This window comes from Pelmatolapia mariae, linkage group LG16_19 (genome assembly GCF_036321145.2).
Source record: "Pelmatolapia mariae isolate MD_Pm_ZW linkage group LG16_19, Pm_UMD_F_2, whole genome shotgun sequence".
NCBI classification, from domain to species: domain Eukaryota; kingdom Metazoa; phylum Chordata; class Actinopteri; order Cichliformes; family Cichlidae; genus Pelmatolapia; species Pelmatolapia mariae.
In genome coordinates this window covers 55,635,487-55,659,025 of record NC_086241.1, presented here as the reverse complement: position 1 = coordinate 55,659,025, position 23,539 = coordinate 55,635,487, and the positions used below count along the sequence as shown (strand labels likewise).

The following is a 23,539-nucleotide window of genomic DNA, read 5'->3' as shown; positions in this document are numbered from 1 at the left end:
CTGGGCCCAAATGTGCTCTCAACTGTTGTCATAACACAGGAGTACTGTGGTTTGGCCTCAGCTCCATCTCCTAAATGTAAGTGCATCATTATCCTTTCTGAGTTGCCTTTTAGCACATATTTAGCCTTGTGTCTGACAGAGAAAGAGAACTGTCACTCTTCCCAAGCCACTAAGGCCGTTTGGTATAGATTGTCAAAGCCAGAGTGAAAAATAGTACAAGAGACTTGTGCCATTTTAAGAACTGAATGAACTCGTAGTATGATTTGATTTAATATAAACACCAAAAGTTTATCATTACTTTATGTGTAATCAGCTCAATTCTTAAAACATATAATGCAAATGGTGTGTGTGTGTGAGTCTTTAGACCTGTGACTCAACTGCAACATCTAGCTTCCATGTGTGGTGACAGCAGAGCCTGTTCTGAAACTCATGTGAGCTTGGCTTGGAGCTGCATGAACCAGTTCTCCACTCCACCTGTTACAGGTGCAGGTTTGAAGTGCCCTTCAGCTCTCAGTAGATCTTCTGAGCTGACGGACTATCCTCGCCACTTGTAGTCCTTTCCACTGGGAAAGGTTATTTTATATGGAGGACTGCTACAGCACCAGACTGGTAGCATGTGAAGCAAAGGGCCCGGCTTGGTGGTGAGCAGCTAAAAAGAACAGAACTAAAAAAAAAAAAAAGGAGTCGCCAAATATTCTAGGCCTGTTGTTAACATACCTGGGCAGCCCGCCCAAGTAAAGTCTATATGTGGGAACTAGACCACCTATTCTTAACATTTAGGAGTATGCAAGGGAAACACAGGAACCAGATGATTCCTTTGTAATTTTTTGCCCATGTAGGTCTATATCAGTTTATACGGCAAACTTTAGTGCTGTAAAATTAGACTGTGATGATGTTTGTGATTCTTTTGCGGCTGGTCTTACTCACTGCAGTGAATCATCTGTTCCAAAGAGTAAATCTCGCAAGCGCTGCTGGCTCCCAGTCAACCCTTTTCCTCTGGCTTCAGGCCTGGTTACTGCCACAAGTCAGTAGGACAGAAGATTGGGATCTTATTGTCTAGGTGTCATTTCTGCTAATGAAAATCCATCAAGCCTTTGTAAGCATTCTGACCATCACCCTCCTCCTCCTCTTTCCTCCTCCTGACACCATCCAAAAGTGGTGAGCGTAGGAGTATGAATATGTCAGCAAAAAATAAACTACAACACTTGCCCGGGATGAGAATTGGCATTTCCAAGACCATGGTTGTCAGCCAGAAAAGGGTGTACTGCCTGCTATGAGTTAAGAGTGAAGTATTTCTTTAAATGGAGGCATTTAGCTGAAGCCTGGTTGCCAAGTACGAGAAGAGCTGAGCAGAAGATCAGCAGGGTGATTGATGTAGTTTCAACAGTTATGGAGATAATCTACATTCCTACCACCTATGGCCACTAACTGTGGTGGGTAGTGACCTAAAGAATGTAATCATGCTTACGAGCAGCATAAATGATCTCTCGAGTAGATAATTTTTCTGGATGTCGGAGCATTTTAGTGGAACGAATTTGCACATTATTAAGCAGCCACAGATTTTTCCAGAAATCAGATACACTGCTGCATACGTGTACATGTTTATAGTTCTTAATTAAATGAAGTTTTTTGAAAACTGTCTGGTTTTGACACCAAACTCAAAGTAGTGTAAACAATTGAAAAACATGGCGTTAACTCATTTCATTGAAATAATAGAGATCGATTACATCAGATGCATTATCTCCCCCAGGGTTTGTCATGCTAATATTTATAATATGGAAAAGTTCCCAGTGTTGATGATAGGCTCATAACAATTAAACAGAGTTAGGTTGTAATAAAATGCCACATGGTTCTGCAATGGCTCACAAAAAGACACAGTCCTATCCATCTACTTGCTGTTTGATACACACTTTACTGTGTATATTTGCCTCCTCGGGGGCTAAAGCGCAGCAGCAGGCCTGGAACTCACATGGCTGTATAAGGGCACAGGGACTGTGCTCGTCTGCTACAGCAGAGTGAGAATGGGGGAGGAGGGAGGCAGAGAAAGGGTGAGCTCCCATCTGGTAGTTCTTAAAACTCCTGGAATGCTTTTGCTTTAGTTACACAAACCAAACAAGCTTGCACACCAAGCCAAGACGTTCTCTCAACCCTTCTGCCTGTGCTTTCCACAACACCTTCTTCAGTTACTTGAAAAAAAATGATTTGATTCAATAGATATGAGAAAATGGATAGCTATGCACTTGATTACATAAAAATATGAAATATTGCTCTCAAGTATCTGCGTGCTCGTCAGTTCATATGGAATCCTCGAGAAAACCAAGTCCAGCTGAGGGTCCAGATGTGCGTTGCTTCTAGACGAGCTCCATCTATTCTAGTCCTGACACATTCTGGCCGTCTCACCGCCTATATCAGAACCGCCCCAAGCCCATCCTAAAACATCATTGCTGCTGCTGCTGAGTGATGGTTCCCTGGCCTCCAGGCCCAAGGGAAGGAGGGAAAAGAGAGAGAAGCCAGGGAATAAAGACTGCTCTGTTTTAGTCATTATATTCAATATGGCGGGTGTCTTACTGTCCGAGTTGGATCTTGCACACTTCTCTTCCGTTTGCATACATGCAGTTACAGTTTGGTTCTTTTCATCTTTATTACCTGTTTGTTGTGAAGAGTTTTGGGAGGGTTTTTGGCGGGCAGGGGGGTAAAAGTAACGCTACCTTACTATTCTCCAATGTCGGCTGAATTGTGTTATTAATGTGTGTTGGAGGAATTGTCTAAGGAAGAGGAGTAGGAGGGCGATGGAGGATGTCTGCTCAGTCTCAGCTGGGGATTAAAGTTAAAGCAAGATTTGTTAGAGCCCTGAGAAAAGGGATTTACAGTATTCCACCCTTTATGTGCACAGCTGTCTGCATCTACTGTTTATCTTTGCTTTTTTATCCCCCCCCCCCCCCCCCATCTGCCTCTCACCTTTTTTTGAGATTTGGGTTGGTTTAGTGTCCCTATTTTCACCTACTATACAGCTTAAAGTCATTGAGGTCATGTGGTTTTATTTCAAGCCTATAGTTAAAAAACACAAATTACTGTATGGTTTTGGGGACTCTATGACATCCAAGCCTGTCTGTCTTTGTGTCCAAATGGACTTGGCTTTGTTGCTAGTCGAGGTTTATGCTTATGTGACATTGAGTGGACCTTCTTAATGTTTCTCCCCAAAAGATATCCGCCACCCAGAGGAGTTATCTCTACTGCGCAAGCCCCGTGATCCCAAAAAGAAGAAGAAAAAGTTGGAGGAGACGGAAGAAGATGATCTGGAACTGGAGGGTCCGATGTTAACACCTGGATCAGGTGAGCTGCTTCTATGGCTCGTTAACAATGTTTCCTAAAGAACTCCAGCTGAGTTTGTTAACATAGGAACAAGAATCTTTCTTGATGAAGAAAGCCAGGGTGTTTTTGAGTTCATATTCCCAACCCATGAGTTGAAAGTTTGTATAAACCTAACCATTTGGTTTTTTAGATTCTGATCTGTTTTTAGGTAATCAGGAAGAATTTTCACTTTCTTTTGTTGTGAAAAACAATTGCTCCTATTTTCCTGGGACAGCAGGTTGTATAGCAGGTTGTGCTGGCCCCATGAAGCTTCTTAGATTCTTTTTTGTATTTCATGCACTTGTGATTTAAAAAAAAAACACCCACCCAAAACACTAAGATGACTCTAGTTTGGTGCGCCCTGCTTCTCGTGACCAAATATGAATGTGTGAGTTTGAGGCCTGCAAGGGATCTACAGCCCTCGCTCTCAATTCCTTGGCAGGGAGGACTAAAAATGGCTGAGATTCCACACATAGTTGGTCACGCTGCCATTTTAAACCCAAACCAGGCTACAGGAGTGCAGTCATACTGACCCTCCTCCCTCCTGATGGGAGACTTACAACCATCTGAGCAGGGAGGAGCAGAACAAAACAGACTGCTGTCACAGAGTTAGCATTAAGCAGAACTGCTAACACCATCAGACAGGGTGAATGAGACTCTTTGTGTGATTAGTCTTTTCTGCTCTGCAGAGTCAGCTCAGTGTGCACTGAATGACTATATAGACTCACCAGTTGCAGGGATAGCAGCCTGAACACTCATTGTGAAAAACCAATTCTCCTGAAATACAGATTTGGATCTAGGGTTGTCAAAAAAATTGATACTCAGATACTATTTGATACTAAAAATGGCTCTCAGATTAGATACTCAACCCGGCAGTGCTGTCTTTGCCTCCTCTAGTTGACATAGACCTTCAAAAAGCACTGCTGCAGATAGGCAGGCACACAGCCCCTCCCCTCACTAGCTGAACACATGAACAGTAAGTTCAACACTGGACAGCACTTCAAGGAATTTCAAGACATTTTAAACGGTTATCAGAAACATTAACCAGGCTACTGGACACATAAGTTTGCTGTTTAACTATTAGCATTTACCTGGTAGCTACATTAGCCCGCTGTTAAGTTATCATTAAGGAGCTAATGATGATGATGCTAATGGTGGAACTAGGCAGGAATCGTTATCAGTACCTGCCCGACATTAATAGGCTGTGTAAATTGTGTTAGACTAACACAATTATTTGTGTCTAAAAAGTGTGTTGCTCTACCCCTAACAGTACGATTTGATCAACAATGAAAAGATGGTGCCAACTCACCAGATGCACAGTACTACCTCAGACAACCTCAAATTTTGCACTGCTTAAAATTATATAAGATAGTCTTAAATATATAAAATAACATTGATGTTATTGTTTGTTTAGTTCTTATCTTGTAGAAAAGATTCATGCGTCTTATTTTATTTTCCTCCCATGGTACTAAGAATGCTATTGAGCAATGTTCCCTCTAAGCTGCGCTCGTGCGCAATTGCGCACTGCTGGCACGGTCTCTGCGCACAGAAAATCTGCATTGCGCACAAAAAAAATCTAACCTGAATTGAAATTAAAATTAAAACTTTAACAATTCTGTTTCGCAGTGTTAGTCAGTAAGTGACTGGCTGCTCCCGTATGGGATTAGAACGATGCCACCTTATCCCATAGTCCAGCCAATAATGCGATTCACATTCGTATATACGCAGCTAATCAACGTCGTTGACAGGCTATGACAGCGTCCTTATGTGCCGACACCGGTCTTTTAGCTAGCAAAGCGGCGTGGTTGATGTGGAGTGAAGCCATAACAACGTGTACAACCATTGGAGATGTGAGCAGGACAGACGGAACAATTGACGGGAAAAGTGTGGACTTTATACCAGTTTTTAAATTGTGTTGATAGGCCACGTAAAACCAGAGTTGTGATAAAAAAATATGCAATGTTTGGTTTTCTTCCTGAATACCAACGCTGTTTATATTTACTGCGGGAAGAAACGATAAAAAACGGCGTTTTAAGGAAAACGCTCGAAAGCACTCTCCGTCTGTGAGCAAAAAAGGCTCGAAAGCCTGTGAGCAAAAACAAACTCCACCCACCTCTCCCTTTCCCATTCGTCCAAAAAAGTACCATGCCGACCAATCAAAAAATGATATGGCAACGTGGCATCTAGTTGTTAAAAAACGGGGGGAAGTTTTAGGAGTGACTGCGGTGTTTTGACATGTGAGAGATTTGCGACGTTTAGCGCAATTCTTGTGTAGTTAGTGTGTAGTGTAGTCAATAGTTTTGTTGTGTGTGTCAGAACAATGAGGCGACTGCTGAATGTTACAGGTGTTACAAGAGTGATACATCTCCTGTTGTCAGGCCTGCAGGTATCAGGCTGTTGTTCTCCTTTATCTCATAGTGGACAGAAATTATTTTTTGGAGTGGCACAAATAATTTGTGTGGCATCAGATTTGATGCAGAATAGCTGATTGTTCTGTAAATAGTTTGAAATGTTTGTTTTAAAAAAAACACCTTGGCTGCATTTTTAGGTAAACAGCTGCAAAAAACTTTGTTTGCAAAACTCAGTTACTTTTTTGAAGAAGTAACTATATAATTAATTGCCCAACATTGGTCATTATATACTATATTTTGCAGACAGAGAGTTTCAGGACTCTCTCCCAGACCACAGACTCATACTCATAATACAAGTCAGAGCTTAATAATAAATAAATAAATAAAGTTGTGTTTTCAAAATTGGAGTTCAAGTTATTTTTACTTCCAATAGTGTTAACATACTACACAGGTCATGAACAAGATTTGTTTTAATTTTCATTGTAAGTGGGCTAAAGCGGTTAATTAAAAGTAGTCTAACATAAATGTAAATGCTGTAATTTGATTATTTTAATAAACCATGTAACTTGGATGGATTAGATGCCGGCGCGACCACAGTGCACACGTCTGATGTCGCTCACAGTGGTCCAAGGGACCGCTCAGGGAGTTTGTGTGTTCGCTCAGACACGTGAAAAATTAGAGGGAACATTGCTATTGAGCATTACTTTGTATCAAGTTTAAAATTCTAGTATCATTACAAACATGTGGATCAGAGTGAATGGTGTATTTATTCACTCATATATTTAAACGTAATTGTGATTGAAAACTGCAAAAAGCAGTTACTTCCCAACACATCAATCACGCCCAGAGTTGCATCACCACATTTTAAGGGGTGTGCTACACACTCCTCTACGCCTTTGGTTTAGATACATTTTGTTCCCAGTGGGTGAATGTGGTCAGAGTATTAGGTGGTGAGGAGAAACAGAAATTCAGTAGGAATGTGGAGAATCTGTTTACTGTCACCAGTCTCCTTGTGTGAGAGAGAGTGTGTGTGTGTGTGTGTGTCTGTGTATGTGAGCGCACACACACACACACATCAGATCGCAGATCACATGCTACAGTCAAAGTACATTTCATGGCCAAGTTGTAAGATGTTATTCCGTCCCCTTGTGAGGAAGGGCTGGCCTCTTGGCCCAGATCTCCTGATAGAAATCACAAGGCTTTGAAAAGATGCAATCAGTACCACAGAACGACCTTTATCACATTTAGGACTGCAGTACTGCAATACTTAGTTAATCAATTATTCAATCTACAGGAAATTAATATGCAACAGTTTTATTAATCCATTCAAGTCTTTTCACAATCCACCTTTTTAAATGTGATTATTATATTTTCTCAATAAGCTGAAAAAAACAACACATTTGATTATAATACCATTCATAAGAACATGTGACAGTTATTTTAACACTTTTCTGAAATATTTGAGTCTGTTTGAATATTTAGGAAAATAATAAGTTAGCATTAGCAGCCATAATTTTATTTTGGAGATACTCAAGCTTTAAACAGATCATTTTGCCTTTTTCTCAATGTCTTTTTAACTGATTTATTACTGCCGAGAATGGTAAAAGAAATACATACAAGAAATGTGTGTCTATAGAGTACCTAAACACATGCAAAATAGCCTATGTGTACTATACAGTGATCTCCACACTGATCTCGGAAGCAAATGAAATGGGTGGATGTCTAAACAACAAGTCCATAATGGGTACATGACCATTTATTTCCACTTGTAGACTGGCAATCTTTTTCCAAAACCTCAATCTCTATATTTAAAACTACTATTTAGGAAATGTCTCCACACTCGTTTGACCTGCCTCACGTAATTGGTCATTTTTGGTAGAAAAACCATGTTACTCATCCTCAGCTGTTGTTGTTACACGAACATAGACACGACGCTGCCCATGATGCCAGTTCAGCAGCTCCCAGTGGAGCAGCTACGCCTTGGCATGCCTGCTGTTTGTAATCGTCTGTCTTGTCAGTGTTGAGAATGACAGACCTCGAACGGCCTTTACTTTGTAAAAATGTGCTGCACTTTATACATGCAAGGCTGGGTCATTCTGACCAACGCCTTGCCTGGGTTTTCAATCAGTCATGCTGCGTTGGATGGTTATGAATGGGTGGATGGAAACTGCAGAACTCCACTAGTCATGCCAGGGCGATCTCCCTCTGCGAAGAGGGTAAACTGAGTCATCCACTCTGAGGCTAGCAGTTGGCAGTGTCTGTGGAAATGCCAAAGATATACCCCATTCTTGTATTCCTCAACTGTTGTCTTTTTTCCTCTGTTTCCTTCTATGCCTGTAGAGTTTTCTGTGTCTTAAATCTGTCCACTTGAGTTGATTTCTACCCATTTCCTTCCTTCCCTCTACATTTTCCTGTCTTTCTTTTTCTTACTCTTTCTCTTTTCATCCTAGCCTCTGAGATAATATACATCGGACCTGTGAAAGGTAAGCTTTCCCCTTCCTCTGTCCTTTCTTTTCAGCGCTGCTTCCTCAGCATTGCCTCCTTATTCCTCTCTACACCCCACAGCTGGTGTGTTAAGGTCACATGACATCTGTAGCATTTGGGACTAGCAACCGAGTCACCTGACTGGTCCTCCTAAGGAAGTCAGCTGATTCGGGTAGTCTCATGACAAAGGCTTTGCGCCCTTTTAGCAATTAGCTCATTGCTCACTTTTCTTAAAGCTACTTCAGGGGCCTGCTCACTGTGCCTGCAGGATAGCCAATCACTTGCTTGAGTATGCAGATATGAGATGGTTGTTATCGGGGAAGTTATATGTAGGACATTTGTGTTTTTAGCCATAAACTTGTGTTCAGAATTAAAATCACATGCTTATAATCCTATCTGCATGCTTCAAATAGCAGCCCACACAGGAGCGCTGTAAAAACCAAATCCATGACAGTTCATTTATTGACCACCATCTCATGGTTTACTCGTAGTCTCAACAGCTGATGGTGGTCCTGCTCCTTCCATCTAAGCTCTATATGAATCTCTAGTGTGGGAGTATTAGCGAGTAAAGTCATGTTAGCATTCTTTGTTTTTGCACCAGCATTGGAGATTCAATAAACAGGATGGAGGAGCCTCCTTTGTGTTATTAATGGAACTCCAGCTTTCAATTTATACACATTTTCCCTAGATATTTGGCATTCCCCAGGGGACCCTACGGGTGATAGGATAAGTCTTCTTGACCTGATGAACTTTGCATTAGGAGGAAAACCTTGAAAGAACCACTGATCATCCTCCCCCACAAGGAAGGGGAGGCCATAGCCAGCAACATGTTCTCATGACCTCAGTTTGCAAACATAAACATCCACATGCACACTCACATACAGAAACCAAGCCCACTTCCTGATTTCAGAAGGGGTTTAATGGTTTAGCCAGTGTTGCTTGACCCTACAGAGGGAGAGTTGGAATGGAGGGGAATGAAAATACTTTGGAACTTGGACTAACAGGAAATGCAAATAACTTCACTTTGGGGGCTTTTGTTTGTAGCCAGACTCCCAAATTAAAACACTGCAGACCAAATATACATATAACACAGCATTTAAGTTGCTTAGACACTTAGTTTATCAAAGGTTTTTTTATTTAGTTATATTCCTTTAACATGTTTAAAAGATATTCAATGTATTCTCCTCCAATATTTTTGTACTCTCTCTCTTTCTCGTGGGTAAATTGTGCTGTAGTTTGCTGTGTGCAGTGCATTCCTGCTGGTTTTTCTTTTGGTCTGTAAGTAAATGGGTAAACCTGATCATGTTGTGCATCATCTGCATGCTGATCAACATCTACCCCACCATCAGCAGGAGGGTGGTGTTGAAGTCACTCATCTGCAAAGTTTGTGCTGGTAGTCACATGGTGTTTTTGACCACTAACTGGTCAGGCTAGGCTGCATTTGCGTGTGCTGAGAAGTCTTCACTCTTCCCCCTCAATGCTGTGTTAGTGACTTATGTGTACTTAACTTGATTGTGAGTGTCAGTATTTGGAAGTTTTTTGTGTTAGGTTTGTATTTCTGGCTCCGCAAGGGAATAACTGATGGTTATCTTTTTTCAGGGAGCATCTACTCTAGTCCAGGCTTATACAGTAAGACCATGACCCCCACCTATGACTCAAGGGACGGCAGCCCTTTGTCACCAACTTCCGCCTGGTTCGGAGACAGTCCCCTGTCAGAGGGCAATCCCAGCATCCTTGCTGTGAGCCAGCCAATCTCCTCACCAGACATTCTGGTCAAACTGTACAAGCCCCAGTCCCTGCTGGACAAAGCCAAAATCAATCAGGGGTGAGTTAAACTTTGCTTAGTGGTTTAGTTAAAAAAGGTCGTTAACAGACGACATTTACAAGAGACTGCTTTCATGTTGTGTGAAAAAATAACATATTCTAATTAGCTGTAATCACTTTTTGTACAGGTGGCTGGACTCATCCAGGTCTCTCATGGAGCAGGATGTAAAGGAGAATGAGGTGCTGCTGCTGAGGTTTAAATATCACAGCTTCTTTGACCTCAATCCAAAGGTAAATCACACAGAAAAAGCACTACAGCACATTGTAGTCAGTTGAGATAATTATTGAGAACCTGCCATGCTGAATAGCTCTGTATCATCGTATTCTAAAAGCACCAGATATAAGTTATTATAATCATAAAGTAAGCAGGCATACATCCAGCCATTAGTTGGCATGATTTGGGTTAAAATATTTTTTTTAACACTGGCCTGTAGAGCTTACGTTCTACAGGCCATGGTCTATATCTGGTACCGATGACCTGAATGGGGCGTTTGAAAGACTAGTTATTTGATACTTTTGTATCATTAATCACATACAACCTTTACCTTTGACATCACTGGATTCAAAGTTGTCCAGTTTGCTCAATAATATGGTTTGATGTGCCCACAGTATGATGCCATTCGAGTGAACCAGCTCTATGAACAGGCCAAGTGGGCCATTCTCCTGGAGGAAATTGAATGCACAGAGGAGGAAATGATGATGTTTGCTGCCCTCCAGGTAAGAAAGCTGAGTGTTTGCGTACTGATACAGTTTAAGTTGGCAAAGTACGAAATTTAAAGAAACGCTGACCTTTTTTTATTGGGTGGAAGGCACGCTTTCTTCTCAGCTTCAAGGTAATGAATTGGGTAGGATTGCAGCTCAGAGTGAAGCTATAATGCTGAAAGCCCTGTTGCAGCATGCAGGCTAAATCTTCACTATTGTGTATTGTTTCCTATTTAGTTCATACTAATAACAAAGTACTTAGGCTTTTAGATTTAAAGAGAGGTTCTTATTACAGAAGTGTACTCGTCAAACAGTTTGAACCCAAGAATTATTACGTGACTCTTGGTAAAACAGAAACACAATTTTGGTCTGGGTGGACTTTAAAGGCACTGGTGGCATTGGATTATTGAGTTTTGAGACAAGTTCAAAGTAGATCAGAAGAAATGACAGTCGCTAGAATGGTTATTGGCTCGAATGGGAGTGATATACAGATTTGAAGCTCTTTTACACCCCTAGGTTTCCTCATGTACCATTGGGGTGGTGTTCCTTCTATTTCTGACCCTCATAAACTGTGGGTGCCAAGACCTGAGGACGCCACCCTGTCTTCACCCTGAGGGTAATTATAGGGCATCTTGGAGCACAGGACCCCATACCTCAGACCACCCACCCCAGAAAGACAAGGTCTTGTAGACCTGTTCACATTCCTTTTCCCACTCTTTCACTCTGAGGTGTTAGGTTTGTTTCGTCTGACCAGTTGTAATTACACTTCACTGGTTTCTTCTTACACTGCACTGGGAGAGATGCTAATCTAAGTTGGGTGTTTGGGCTGGTAGGTAGACTGTCGCTGCCTATCTTTTAGCACTTTGGTAGCTACTACTGTGTTTCAGTCTGGGATTTTAGCTAAGGTTTCACTGTTGACAGATACTAAGGTCTAAATAAAGATCAATGATTGTCCAACTCTGGTATGCAGCTGGCTGGACTTAGCATGCTGTCACCCGGATGTATCACTATGGTAGTTCTCAAATATGAGGTAATCAGTGGTCAAGATTAGTGATTGACCTCATAGTCATGGACTTGGGACACAGGTTGTAGTCAGTACTTCAGCAGATAAATAAGTAACTCTGATGATCACACAAACAAACAGGAAAATGGGAAACACTCCTTCACAGAGTTGCATTTTTTAAAGATGAGCCAGAGGATTGGACATCATGGCAAGCCCTTTGTCCTACAATATGAAGCCTTAGCCAGCTAAATCCTCACATCTCTATCAAACGCTGCACTGTATCGCTCACTTTCTTGACAGCTGTTCATTCATATATTGGTGGGGGTTGCTGATGGGGTGACATTATAAATACCATTTATCTACAAGCTAAATTTGGTATCTGTGACTCACTGATGGGTTTGTTTGTGGGGGTTTTTTTGGTAATAGAGAACAATCTCTTACTTCAGTCTTGCACCAGTCCTACATTCAGTATACACTTGGTAAAAACAATTTCATTTCCTATAACAGCCTGACCTCAGTGAATCTTTACCAGTTACTTTAGCACACTTCTCTTTAGACAACTTTCTTTATCTTCAGCTTCTTCCAAAAAAACAGCATAGCTGGTAAACTCAGTGGTGTATGCTGGCAGCACTTGCTAACATAAATGCCAAGACATCTTAAAGTATTTATATGGCAATTATCACAGATTGTTTTTCCTTTTTATAAGATGTAGCTGGAGCGTTTATGCACCGGTAGCACACAGCAAAACTTTATAGAAAAAAGCAATACTGTTGACCATGTTGGTGCAACAGATAACAAGCTGCTAACAGTCTATCTCCACCTCACACTTTCTTTAAATCCCCATGTCTCAAGTGTTTTATTTTAAACCTGGAAGCTTTAAGGGAATGGAAACTTTAGTAATAGATTGCAGGTTTCATGCTTTTAACCAGAGCATCACGCTTTGTTTCATTCTCAGTACCACATCAACAAGCTGTCAATCATGTCTTCAGACAACCACATGAATAATAGTGAGAAGGAGGTGGATGAAGTGGATGCAGCCCTGTCAGATCTGGAGATTACCTTGGAGGGAGGGAAGACTTCCAACACACTGGTATGAGACAAAACCACTGGTGCTTGAGTGTGCACTGGGCTTGCCTGCATCCTTTTTGTCCAAATGGGCGTCATTATGTGAATTTGTTTTTCCCAATTGTGAAATCTTGGCATCGGTTAGGTGCTTTTGTTTCTACTTGTGACGAAGTCTCCTTTCATCAGCACTCATAAACATGACAGGAAACGCACAAAGACAATGCAATGCGCTTCAGTTTGCTGGAAGTGCAAAATTTCACAGTTATTCAAAAGCTCTGCATCTAACAAAGAGCTGTGGGGGTTCTAAGGCCCCACTGAAAATATGTCTCTACTGTTACAACAGCTCCATCTTGAAACGTGTATTCAGCTTATCAGAGGAAACTGACTTCTGAGATATTACATAAGAAGCCAGCTTACTGTGCTGAGCAATGACATTGAAAATGTACAAAGTCAAGTGTGAGGTCATTGTTTTGTGTTTAATCCTTTCCCTTTTTTTCTTTCCTTTTATTTACATATATGTATGTATGTTAAAGTCTTCCAGGTTCATTTTAACAATAGCTTTCCCCTTCCTCCTAGGGTGACATCACATCTATTCCCGAGCTAGCAGACTATGTTAAAGTCTTCAAGTAAGTCCAATGCCATGAGGTTACATGCACCTTTACTATTAGCAAAACAACTAAACACTGCATGTTAGTGTATGCAAGATTACATTTTATCCGAAAGCTGGTGACTATGGGGGGACCATTCTCTGGCCAAGTAAGCCTGCTGCCTGTTTTTCTTATCTCTTATGAGCTTAAAAGGCAACCTGAAAGCTCAGCCTGCAAATATTCTTGGGCAAAAAATCTAGAGTGATTATAGTTGGACCAAGCTTTTGAATCATATTCATTTTTGGCTTGAAGCCTTTGCTGACAGGCAGGTGGCCCCTTGGGTGGTTGTCTCATAAAATGTATATGCTGGGGGGTATGATATCAAGAGGCATTTCCTCTTTTAATGGTTTTCCACAGTGCTGGCTTCTTTCCTATTCATCTCGCTGACTCTGCACTTGAGAAGCTCTCTTTTTTCTCTCCCCCCCCCCCCTTGTACTTATGATCTCCCCTCCCCCACTGTTCCTCCTCACCACCAATAAAGAAAATGGTTGTTTTTTCCTTTTTTCTTTTTTTCTCCCACCTGAACTCTGACATGTCTTCTGCTTTTTTTTTTCTCTAGACCCAAGAAATTGACATTGAAGGGCTACAAGCAATACTGGTGCACATTCAAGGATATCACAATTTCCTGTTACAAGAGTAAAGAGGAGGCACATGGGACACCTTCCCATCAAATGAATCTTAGAGGTGCAGAGACATCCCTAGTTGCATAAGAGCACACACACACACACACACACACACACACACACACACACAAAACTCAATGTCATGCCCATTTATTTTTCCCCTGCCAATAAAAAAATCTGAGGTTGCATGTCTAAAGAACAGGCTCTGACACTTGACCTCTTTTTCCTGTCTGCACCATACTTTTCCATTTGTAGGCTGTGAGGTAACGCCAGATGTTAACATCTCTGGTCAGAAATTCAACATTAAGTTGCTAATCCCTGTGGCTGATGGCATGAATGAGATCTGGCTTCGGTGTGACACGGTGAGGCTGAAGTTGGTGCACCCTTTAATGCGCTGTCTTATTCCTTTTTAGAGTTGGTTAATTATGACTTTTCATCTCCAGGAGAAACAGTACGCCCACTGGATGGCTGCATGCCGCTTGGCCTCCAAGGGGAAGACCATGGCGGATAGCTCATACAACCTGGAGGTCCAGAACATTCTGTCCTTCCTTAAGATGCAGCACATGAACCCTGACCTACCCATTGAACCAGTTGCTACTGATATCAACCCAGAATGCCTGGTGTCTCCGCGCTACCTGAAGAAGTACAAGAACAAACAGGTAAGCTGTGTAGTCCAGGTTAGGATCTGTTTACAGCAATGTGGAGGTTAAAATGGTAGAAATGTTTGGTAAGGGAAAAAAAGGGTTATCATCTAGTCTAGTGTGTGTTTTTAGAAAAGCTGATTACATGGTTGAAAGGTTGAAAAGCATCTGATTCATTCCAGGTGGGGTCCTCCTAACATCTGAGTTGTCTTGCATTTAAATACCTGTTCCTCTACTCCTCCTCTCTACATTTCTACCCACCACGTTCTCAGCTCTGTGATTGTAGACAAAAGGACTTAAAGAGCAGAGAGTCATATGGATACATATCAGATGCAACGGATCAGAAAACCCGTTATTATGGACTGGGCATTTTGGTCACAAGCAAACCTCGTTATAATCTGGTGTAACATTTAATCATTAACAATGAATGTTCTCAAGTGTTATGTAGATTTGTGTGTTTGTGTACCCTGGAACAGCTGAGTACACGGCTGCCATGGTCATGTTAGTTGGGGATGGGTGAGGGAGGGGGTTCCCTTCTCGTAGTTTATTCTCTCAATCTGGATTTGTTCATATCGTAGTAGGAAAATACAGTGGTGCTAGGATGCTAGAATGATGTTGGGAGGCTGCTGCTGGTACAGCAGGTGACGACTCAAATATTGTCTGAAGCATAACTTTAAGTATCATTGATGTCTGGAAAGAAATGCTCAGAGAAATGAGGGAATAAAAGGGTAAAAATGGACGTAGAACAGGAAATGATCTAGGCAGGTTCGAACCATAGGAAACCAGCAATGTTATTAAAAGCAGTTGAAATAGAAATTATTGACACTCTAGGAGAAGTTAGACTTTGTTAGTCTGTGCTGCAAACTTGCTATAGGTTACCACAGTACAAAGCAGTGTTTCTCTTTAATGCTCCTTTCATAGAGGAAATGTGCATATTAAGAGATCAAACACACAGCAGTACTAAAAGTCAGCAGTTAATCCAGAATTACAACAGCTCCAATTTAAAGTTTCAGTTCTGTCTTTCTATTTGAGCCTGACTTGCTATCTTCTTAGTTTAGTCAGGAAATCCCTTAAATATATTTGGGGTCACCCACATGAAATTACTTCCACATCTATAACAAAACCTACTGATAAAAAAAATAAATAAAATCAAAGAGTTGATTTAGTGTCAGGTAAAAATGCCATAAATCTGTGTCACTGCCCAACCTACAGTTTACCTGATGTCACTGAGAGACAGAGAAGAGTCCTAGCTCACTTTGGCTCATCTTTTCCTGCACTATTTTAGAGTTCTTTACATTTTTTACATCTTTGCTGTATAACTTAATCAGAGCTGCAGTTGTGGCCAGTGACAAAAAAGGGATGTAGAAATGGATAAGGGTTGTTTTTGCCGTGGGGGGGTAGGTAGGGGGTGTTATAGAAAAGCTACTGAAAGAAACACTCTGTGGCAAAATAATTGCATGGAACTGGGGCTAGCTTAAATAGGAAGGTTTTTTTCCCTTTTTTTTTTTTTTTTTTGAGTATTAGTAGTAATAGCACAGGATGTGTGTCTGTCTGTGGCCTTTCTGGCCCAGATCCAGTCTCGCACTCAAACACAGTCTAATAGATGATCTCCCTGGGCGTAACATTAAAGCGTAATGGTGTACAGTCCCTTGTTCACACACACACACACACACACACACACACACACACACACACACACACACACACACACACACACACATATGTGTAGTGGGCGTAGGACATCAGGAAATGAGCCATGCTTGGGAATGTTGCGCGGGAAAACTGTCTGGGATAAGCCCATTAACTCTTTAGCCAGCTGCAGCCCCTCCCCAACTCCCTTAAACTGGACTTCCTGTTGCAAGATTTGTCAGAGTAGACTTCTGTGCTGCATCTCCAGCCGGATACACGCACACAGGAGTTTTGCGATTACGTGAGTCAGGGTGGTTTCTGGATAAATGGGTTTATTTTAAACAGAAAATAAAGGCCTGCAGCTTGGAGAAGCCCAACACCTTTCACTGCTGCTGTCACACATCGCCATCTTGTGGTTGACAAAGATATTACATAGAAACTGACTTTTGGGGGGGGGGGGGGGGGGTTTGGTTTGTTTTTTTTAATGGCTCATTGTGTCTACAAAGAACAGGCAGGCATGATCTAGACCTGAAATCTGCAGTTATACTGCCCACTTCCTTTATTTGAAAATGTGTGATTTCCTTGATTGCAGCTGTACTTTCCTTCTCCTGGCTGAACACTGCATGCCCCTTTAGCTCCACAGCCTTCCTCCCCGCTTTCTGTTATTACAGTCATGTCCTGCATTGTTTTTGTTTTGTTTTTTTATCTTTCCTCTCTCAACAGTGATCTTACTGTCTTCTTCTCTTTGTCCAAACTTTGTATTCCTTCTGTCTGTATGCATCTCCTTCATTCCCATCTATCTTCCCATACCTACCTCTCCTCTTCAGCCAGGCTATATCAGGGACTTGGTAAGTTGTGTCCACTGGCTGCTGTTTTAAGCTTTAGATACTTGCATGATTGTTTGAACTCTGAACACTTTATGTATCTGGGTTATCAAACCTAACAATAACTATAGCAAGTCATAGTGGCCGCCATAGTAGAGTAGATGGTATAGTTTCTGTATGTCACTTGTTATTAACTCTAACGGTGTTCTTTGGGGTGTACAAGATAAGAAAGTAACACATAACTGTATCAGGTGAGCATCTGTGTGGTGTGGGGCTATAAGCTATAAATATGCAGACTGAGTGAAACAAATGGACCATGCAGGTCTTTTGCATGTTTTAGCTCATTTAACACACAGTCCATATGCAGTACTTAACATTAGCCTCACTGATGTAATAGAGCAGACCCTTGTGAAAATGTTTTTAGACTGATGAATGGTTTAATGTATTTTATTCTTTCTTTCTTTTTTTAATAATATGTTTAGCCTTTAGTTAGATGCTTATTTTAGTTCATGTATTTATAATATATGTAAAGCTGAGACCAGACTGCTGAAGGTAAGTGATCCATCACAGTAAATCTAATTTACGTATTTTATTGTAATGCAGTCCGGCAGAGACCACTAAAGCTTTTCAAGTGCATTAGAGAAGCTGTGATGTTCAGGCAGCTTCACTGCAACCTTTTTAATGTATAAAATGATCAGTCCATGATGGATTACTTATCTTTAGGGGAGTTTAAGTGTGGCTGAACTCACATTAACTGAAACTACTGATTCTCTAAGTGTACTGACAGAAATGGTAGAATCCTTGTTTTGTGTTATGTGGTCATTTTGACTTTCTGCTCCTGTGCTCATGGTAAGGTTTAGGTTACAGCCTTAAGAATCGTGTAGCACCACTGGAGGGAGGCACACATGTGTGAATACATGCATGCCAATTCACACAGTTCACCCTGAAAGCTTCCTTAAGTTGGCTCATTAACCTCAGTCTGGGCTCTAAAGCAGACTCGGATTCATAATTGTTTTCTAGCTGTACGTAGTAGACATTCACTGTGAACGTTCACTGGTTATTGGCACCCTGCTCTGAAAGCTTTATGGGGTTAACCACAGCTTGTTTACACTTTGGGTGTGTGTTAAACTGGTGCATTGGGTTGTTAGACTGTGGTGTGTGGGATGCATTTGTTTACAGTCATTAGTGTGTCTGTTTGTGAATACTTTAAATGGTGGGAGTAAATAAAAAATACATTTTTTTTAAAAAAGGTCATGTGTGTAATGAGTGCGGTTTTGTTTCTGTCAGATTTCAGCCCGGATTCTTGAAGCCCACCAGAATGTGGCCCAAATGAGTCTCATCGAGGCCAAGATGCGCTTTATCCAGGCATGGCAGTCCCTTCCTGAGTTTGGGATCACTCATTTCCTTGCAAAGTATGTTTGTAACAACTGACTAAAGATGTGTCTTCATCCAAAAAAACTCATCACACATACTGACAGTCACATATTTAGTCATTGTATCTACACACTTTCATTTCACAATAGATTCTAACTCTTTTCTTCTTTGCAGGTTCCAGGGTGGAAAGCGGGAGGAGCTGATCGGTATCACTTATAATCGTTTGATCCGGATGGACGCCAGCACCGGAGATGCCATCAAGACATGGCGCTTTAGCAACATGAAACAGTGGAACGTCAACTGGGAGATCAAGATGGTAGGAAACCCACATAACTGCTTTACCTTTAGTATTACCTTCTTAAAAACATTATTGGAATATGGCAGACACACTGATTCGATCAGATACAAAATTAACACAGTGTTATAAAACAGAAGAGGCAAATTTAGTTTCTTTTTAACCTTTTTGGATTTATTTTTCTGGTTTGCTTAATTGTGTTTGATAATTAAGTGAATAACTTGAATTTGGTGATCTATTAATCTAGTAAAAAGGGTGGAAGTCAACAGTGAAAGTTCTTTGCATTGCTTGTTGTGATGTTAGCTTAGCTGATCACACATATAAAACGACTATGTCAGCCAAAGGACGACTGATGTGACTGATGTGACATGCTCTGTGTGCACAGGTGACTGTGGAATTTGCAGACGAGCCCAGTCTTTCATTCATCTGCGCCGAAGTGGACTGTAAGGTGGTCCACGAGTTCATTGGTGGCTACATCTTCCTGTCCACGCGTGCCAAGGACCAGAATGAGTCTCTAGATGAGGAAATGTTCTATAAGCTGACAAGCGGCTGGGTCTGAGCTGTTCCAGGCTGCCAGGGTTCAATGATTGTAGGTCAGGGGCCAGGAGGGGGAGTGGCTGGAGGTCGGGGGGAAACCTCAATGTATGAATTTATTTTACTTTTTCTTTTTAATTGTTTAGGTCTGCGCTGAAAAGCCCAGAGCAGCATGACTATTGCCATGGCTGACACTATTTTTAAGGTCATAGTTTTTTGGAGGGTTTTTTTTTGCATTAATGCTGACAAGGTCATTTGTTGCAACACTAATATTGTGGTGGATGCAGTTCAGATGAACTCCAGTGGTTGAGCAGAAACCTAAGTTTGTCTGTTGTCCTATAACCACCTGTCTCCTCTCCTCCTGGACTGGCCACCAACTTACGTCCATGACAACCCTTTAACACCAATCAAACGTCAGAATAAATCCCAAAGAATCTTTTTTTCCCCACTCCTTATTCACTTTCCTTTTTTCTCTCTCTTTTGGAACTGGACTAAAGAGGCTGACATAAAAACGTAGATAAAAATGTAATTGTAGTGCCTCAGGGACCTACAGTTACTCATCCTAAAAGATGGTTATCAAGAGTATCTATAACAGCAGAGGTCAATCGATCAGATCTGCATGTCCATCCTGTCCACTCTGTGAAAGGTTTTTCTTTGAAGTCATGTGTAAGTGCACTTGTGCAGTATATAGTCCTGTTTATGAATTAGCTGTCCTGAACTTTCCGTTTATTTTTTTGCTTCTGATTTTTGTCGTTGCCTCACAACTTGTGTCCTTTCTGTTGAGTCGCTCTTGTTGATTATGTTTTAGCTGACAGGTTTGACATTGTGAGATGTACTCTGTATTTAATAGACCGCTAAAAATGAGAGCACACTACAGTTCAGTGCGACAGCATGAGCATCAAGTGGGTTTGAGTTATCTGGTTTCCGGCTGATGTAAATGTCCTTGCTGCAGAAATGTTGATAGAGTGTAGCGCTGACTACAACCACCTACTAGGTTTTTTTTTTAAAGCAAGGTGTAAAAATTTTCAGTTAGAATGTTCAACTAAGGTAATTAACATGCCTTTAAAACATGATGTCTTTTTATATTTTCCAAACTGTAAGCAGTCTTCTGTTTAGACAAAGCTTAAAGTGCACAGATTTTGTGCCAGAGAGCATTAACACATCTGTTTATGGCTCTTTTTCTGACCACAGTTTTAGGTCAGCTTTGAACAGCATCCTCAGATCTGAAACCACTGATGTCTCATAGCGTAGTGCATGTACACTACATAACAGGAGGGACATTATCACATATCCCTTGTACTGGCTTTTACATTAACGCTGTTTTGTTTGTCACACCATATAGTATTATTACTATTATTATTATTGTTGTTATCGTTATTATCAGTACACACCAGCAAAAGGTCACAGAGTTTAAAAAATAAATATGCAAACTTTTTTTGTTCTGTCCTCAGTATGAAGGATCAGTAAATGAAGTATTTTTTTTGTAACTAATGTAAAAAAAACACAAACATTTTTATAGAATTGTACAGTTTTGTTTTGTTTTTCTGCATTTTGGGGGTTTGCAGGTAAGCCATCTGTCAACACGTGTAGTAAATGTGCCTCCTCATGTTGTAGTCTTACTGAGTTTCAGATGAAGATATATGTGAATATATATGAAGATAACACTAGTCTCAAAGTCCAGGTTTGGTTAAGAAGTTCTGTTGAGTATATATATTTTTCTAAAATACAGATACACAAGCCTTTTTCACTGTGCCCTGTCCCCCCCCCCCCCCCCATTTCTGCTTTCTCTTCTACATTTCCATTTGTAGCTCTGTCATTTTTAGCTGATTTAAAAAAAGAACTGACATTGACATTGATGTGCTTTTTTTGCTGCAAGTTTGACTCTATGCCATTTTAGGTTACTTCACTACGTACTATTTGTCTGGTATTTGACACAATTGAAGTGTGCAATTTAATAATGTCCATATGAAGGAGAGACCCTGGAGTTTGGGGACAAATCAGCAAAACAAAAACAAAAACAAAAAAAAAAAGAACAGAGGTAAGCGAAAACTAAGTCTGTTCTGTTAATTTTTAATTTCTCTGACTTTTTGTTTGCCTTCAGTGTCAAGAGTAGCAGTGCATGTCCTGCTGTTCTGTTTTCTGACTGTAAAAATGCATTTATTTAAAAAAAATGAATAAAATAATTTTTATTTAATTACTCGTATCTGTCCTTGATTTGACATAATTTGCTATTACAATATAACATTTGCACAAAAGTAAAATATGACATTAAGGCTGCAACAAGGTCTGCGACGTCGATCATAAAAATTCGTTGTCGACACCTATTCTGAAAAAAAAAAAACCCACAAGTGTGTTTCTTGTACTTGCAATACACTGCAGTAAGCTATGGGGACAGTATTGCCTATATTCTGCTAAGACTGCACTCAATACTAACAAAGAAGAAACTAGCGCGAACGGCAAAACGAAGAAGGAAGGAAATGGAAAAAGATTGTTTAAAAAGTGAAAACATTTCACAGTAAACAAACAGACTGTGTAAGGTGGAGCTTTCCTACCACGACATCACTACTGCAGTGCACGAGCACCCTGGAGCTGTGACGTCAACTCTTAATGGGTTAGGTTTAGGGAGTTAAGTTAGTACGTCCCGTTGATACCGTGTTAATGTTAATGTTTGTACAGTAATGTTTATGTTAGCTTAATTGTCGGAAATGCGATAGTAAACCATTAAGCAGGAGTAGCTGCACTGTCTCTTAGTTTTTTTCTTTTCTCACATTAATATTAGCGTTTGTTTTGAATAGTAAACCTTTTTCATATATATATGTATGTATAAAAAAAAAAAGAAAGAAAAACACCCATCTCGCGGTTTATCCTTCAAGCTCGGGTCCTCTACCAGAGGCCTGGGAGCTTGAGGGTCCTGCGCAGTATCTTAGCTGTTCCCAGGACTGCGCTCTTCTGGACAGAGATCTCTGATGTTGTTCCCGGGATCTGCTGGAGCCACTCGCCTAGCTTGGGAGTCACCGCACCTAGTGCTCCGATTACCACGGGGACCACCGTTACCTTCACCCTCCACATCCTCTCGAGCTCTTCTCTGAGCCCTTGGTATTTCTCCAGCTTCTCGTGTTCCTTCTTTCTGATGTTGCTGTCATTCGGAACCGCTACATCGATCACTACAGCCGTCTTCTTCTGTTTGTCTACCACCACTATGTCCGGTTGGTTAGCCACCACCATTTTGTCCGTCTGTATCTGGAAGTCCCACAGGATCTTAGCTCGGTCATTCTCCACCACCCTTGGGGGCGTCTCCCATTTTGACCTGGAACTTCCAGGCCATACTCGGCACAGATGTTTCTGTATACTATGCTGGCCACTTGGTTATGGCGCTCCATGTATGCCTTGCCTGCTAGCATCTTGCACCCTGCTGTTAAGTGCTGGATTGTCTCTGGGGCATCTTTACACAGCCTGCACCTGGGGTCTTGCCTGGTGTGATAGACCCCAGCCTCTATGGATCTTGTACTCAGAGCTTGTTCTTGTGCTGCCATGATTAGTGCCTCTGTGCTGTCTTTCAGTCCAGCTTTGTCCAGCCACTGGTAGGATTTCTGGATATCAGCCACCTCCTCTATCTGCCGGTGGTACATACCGTGCAGGGGCCTGTCCTTCCATGATGGTTCCTCGTCTCCCTCCTCTTTCTTGGGTTTCTGCTGCCTGAGGTATTCACTGAGCACTCGGTCAGTTGGGGCCATCTTCCCAATGTATTCTTGGATGTTCGTTGTCTCATCCTGGACTGTGGTGCTGACACTCACCAGTCCCCGGCCCCCTTCCTTCCGCTTAGCGTACAGCCTCAGGGTGCTGGACTTGGGGTGAAACCCTCCATGCATGGTAAAGAGCTTTCTTGTCTTTATGTCAGTGGCTTCTATCTCCTCCTTTGGCCAACTTGTTATACCAGCTGGGTACCTGATCACGGGCAGGGCGTAGGTGTTGATGGCCCGGATCTTGTTCTTACCATTCAACTGACTCCTCAGGACTTGCCTGACCCTCTGCAGGTACTTAGTGGTTGCAGCTTTCCTAGCGGCCTCTTCATGGTTCCCATTCGCCTGCGGGATCCCCAGGTACTTGTAACTGTCCTCTATGTCTGCAATGTTGCCTTCTGGTAGCTCGATCCCCTCAGTTCTGACTACCTTCCCTCTCTTTGTTATCATCC

General features: G+C 41.5%; 1 protein-coding gene across 3 annotated transcripts in view; it reads left to right on the top strand.

Moving 5' to 3' along the window:
• Positions 1-21,541, top strand: part of fermt2 (FERM domain containing kindlin 2) — a 41,065-nt gene extending 19,524 nt beyond the window's left edge. For 2 of the 3 annotated variants that reach the window (XM_063498953.1, XM_063498952.1), the window contains exons 4-16: positions 3,205-3,333; positions 9,786-10,011; positions 10,139-10,241; positions 10,620-10,727; positions 12,671-12,805; positions 13,357-13,406; positions 13,987-14,111; positions 14,306-14,412; positions 14,494-14,709; positions 17,148-17,168; positions 18,432-18,556; positions 18,693-18,834; positions 19,199-21,541. In XM_063498953.1, the coding sequence (XP_063355023.1) occupies positions 3,205-3,333; positions 9,786-10,011; positions 10,139-10,241; positions 10,620-10,727; positions 12,671-12,805; positions 13,357-13,406; positions 13,987-14,111; positions 14,306-14,412; positions 14,494-14,709; positions 17,148-17,168; positions 18,432-18,556; positions 18,693-18,834; positions 19,199-19,372 (1,661 nt within the window). In that variant the 3' untranslated portion in view covers positions 19,373-21,541. The remainder of the gene's footprint in view (positions 1-3,204; positions 3,334-9,785; positions 10,012-10,138; positions 10,242-10,619; positions 10,728-12,670; positions 12,806-13,356; positions 13,407-13,986; positions 14,112-14,305; positions 14,413-14,493; positions 14,710-17,147; positions 17,169-18,431; positions 18,557-18,692; positions 18,835-19,198) is intronic. The other variant, XM_063498954.1, reaches the window with a different exon arrangement.
• Positions 21,542-23,539: the final 1,998 nt, after the last annotated feature.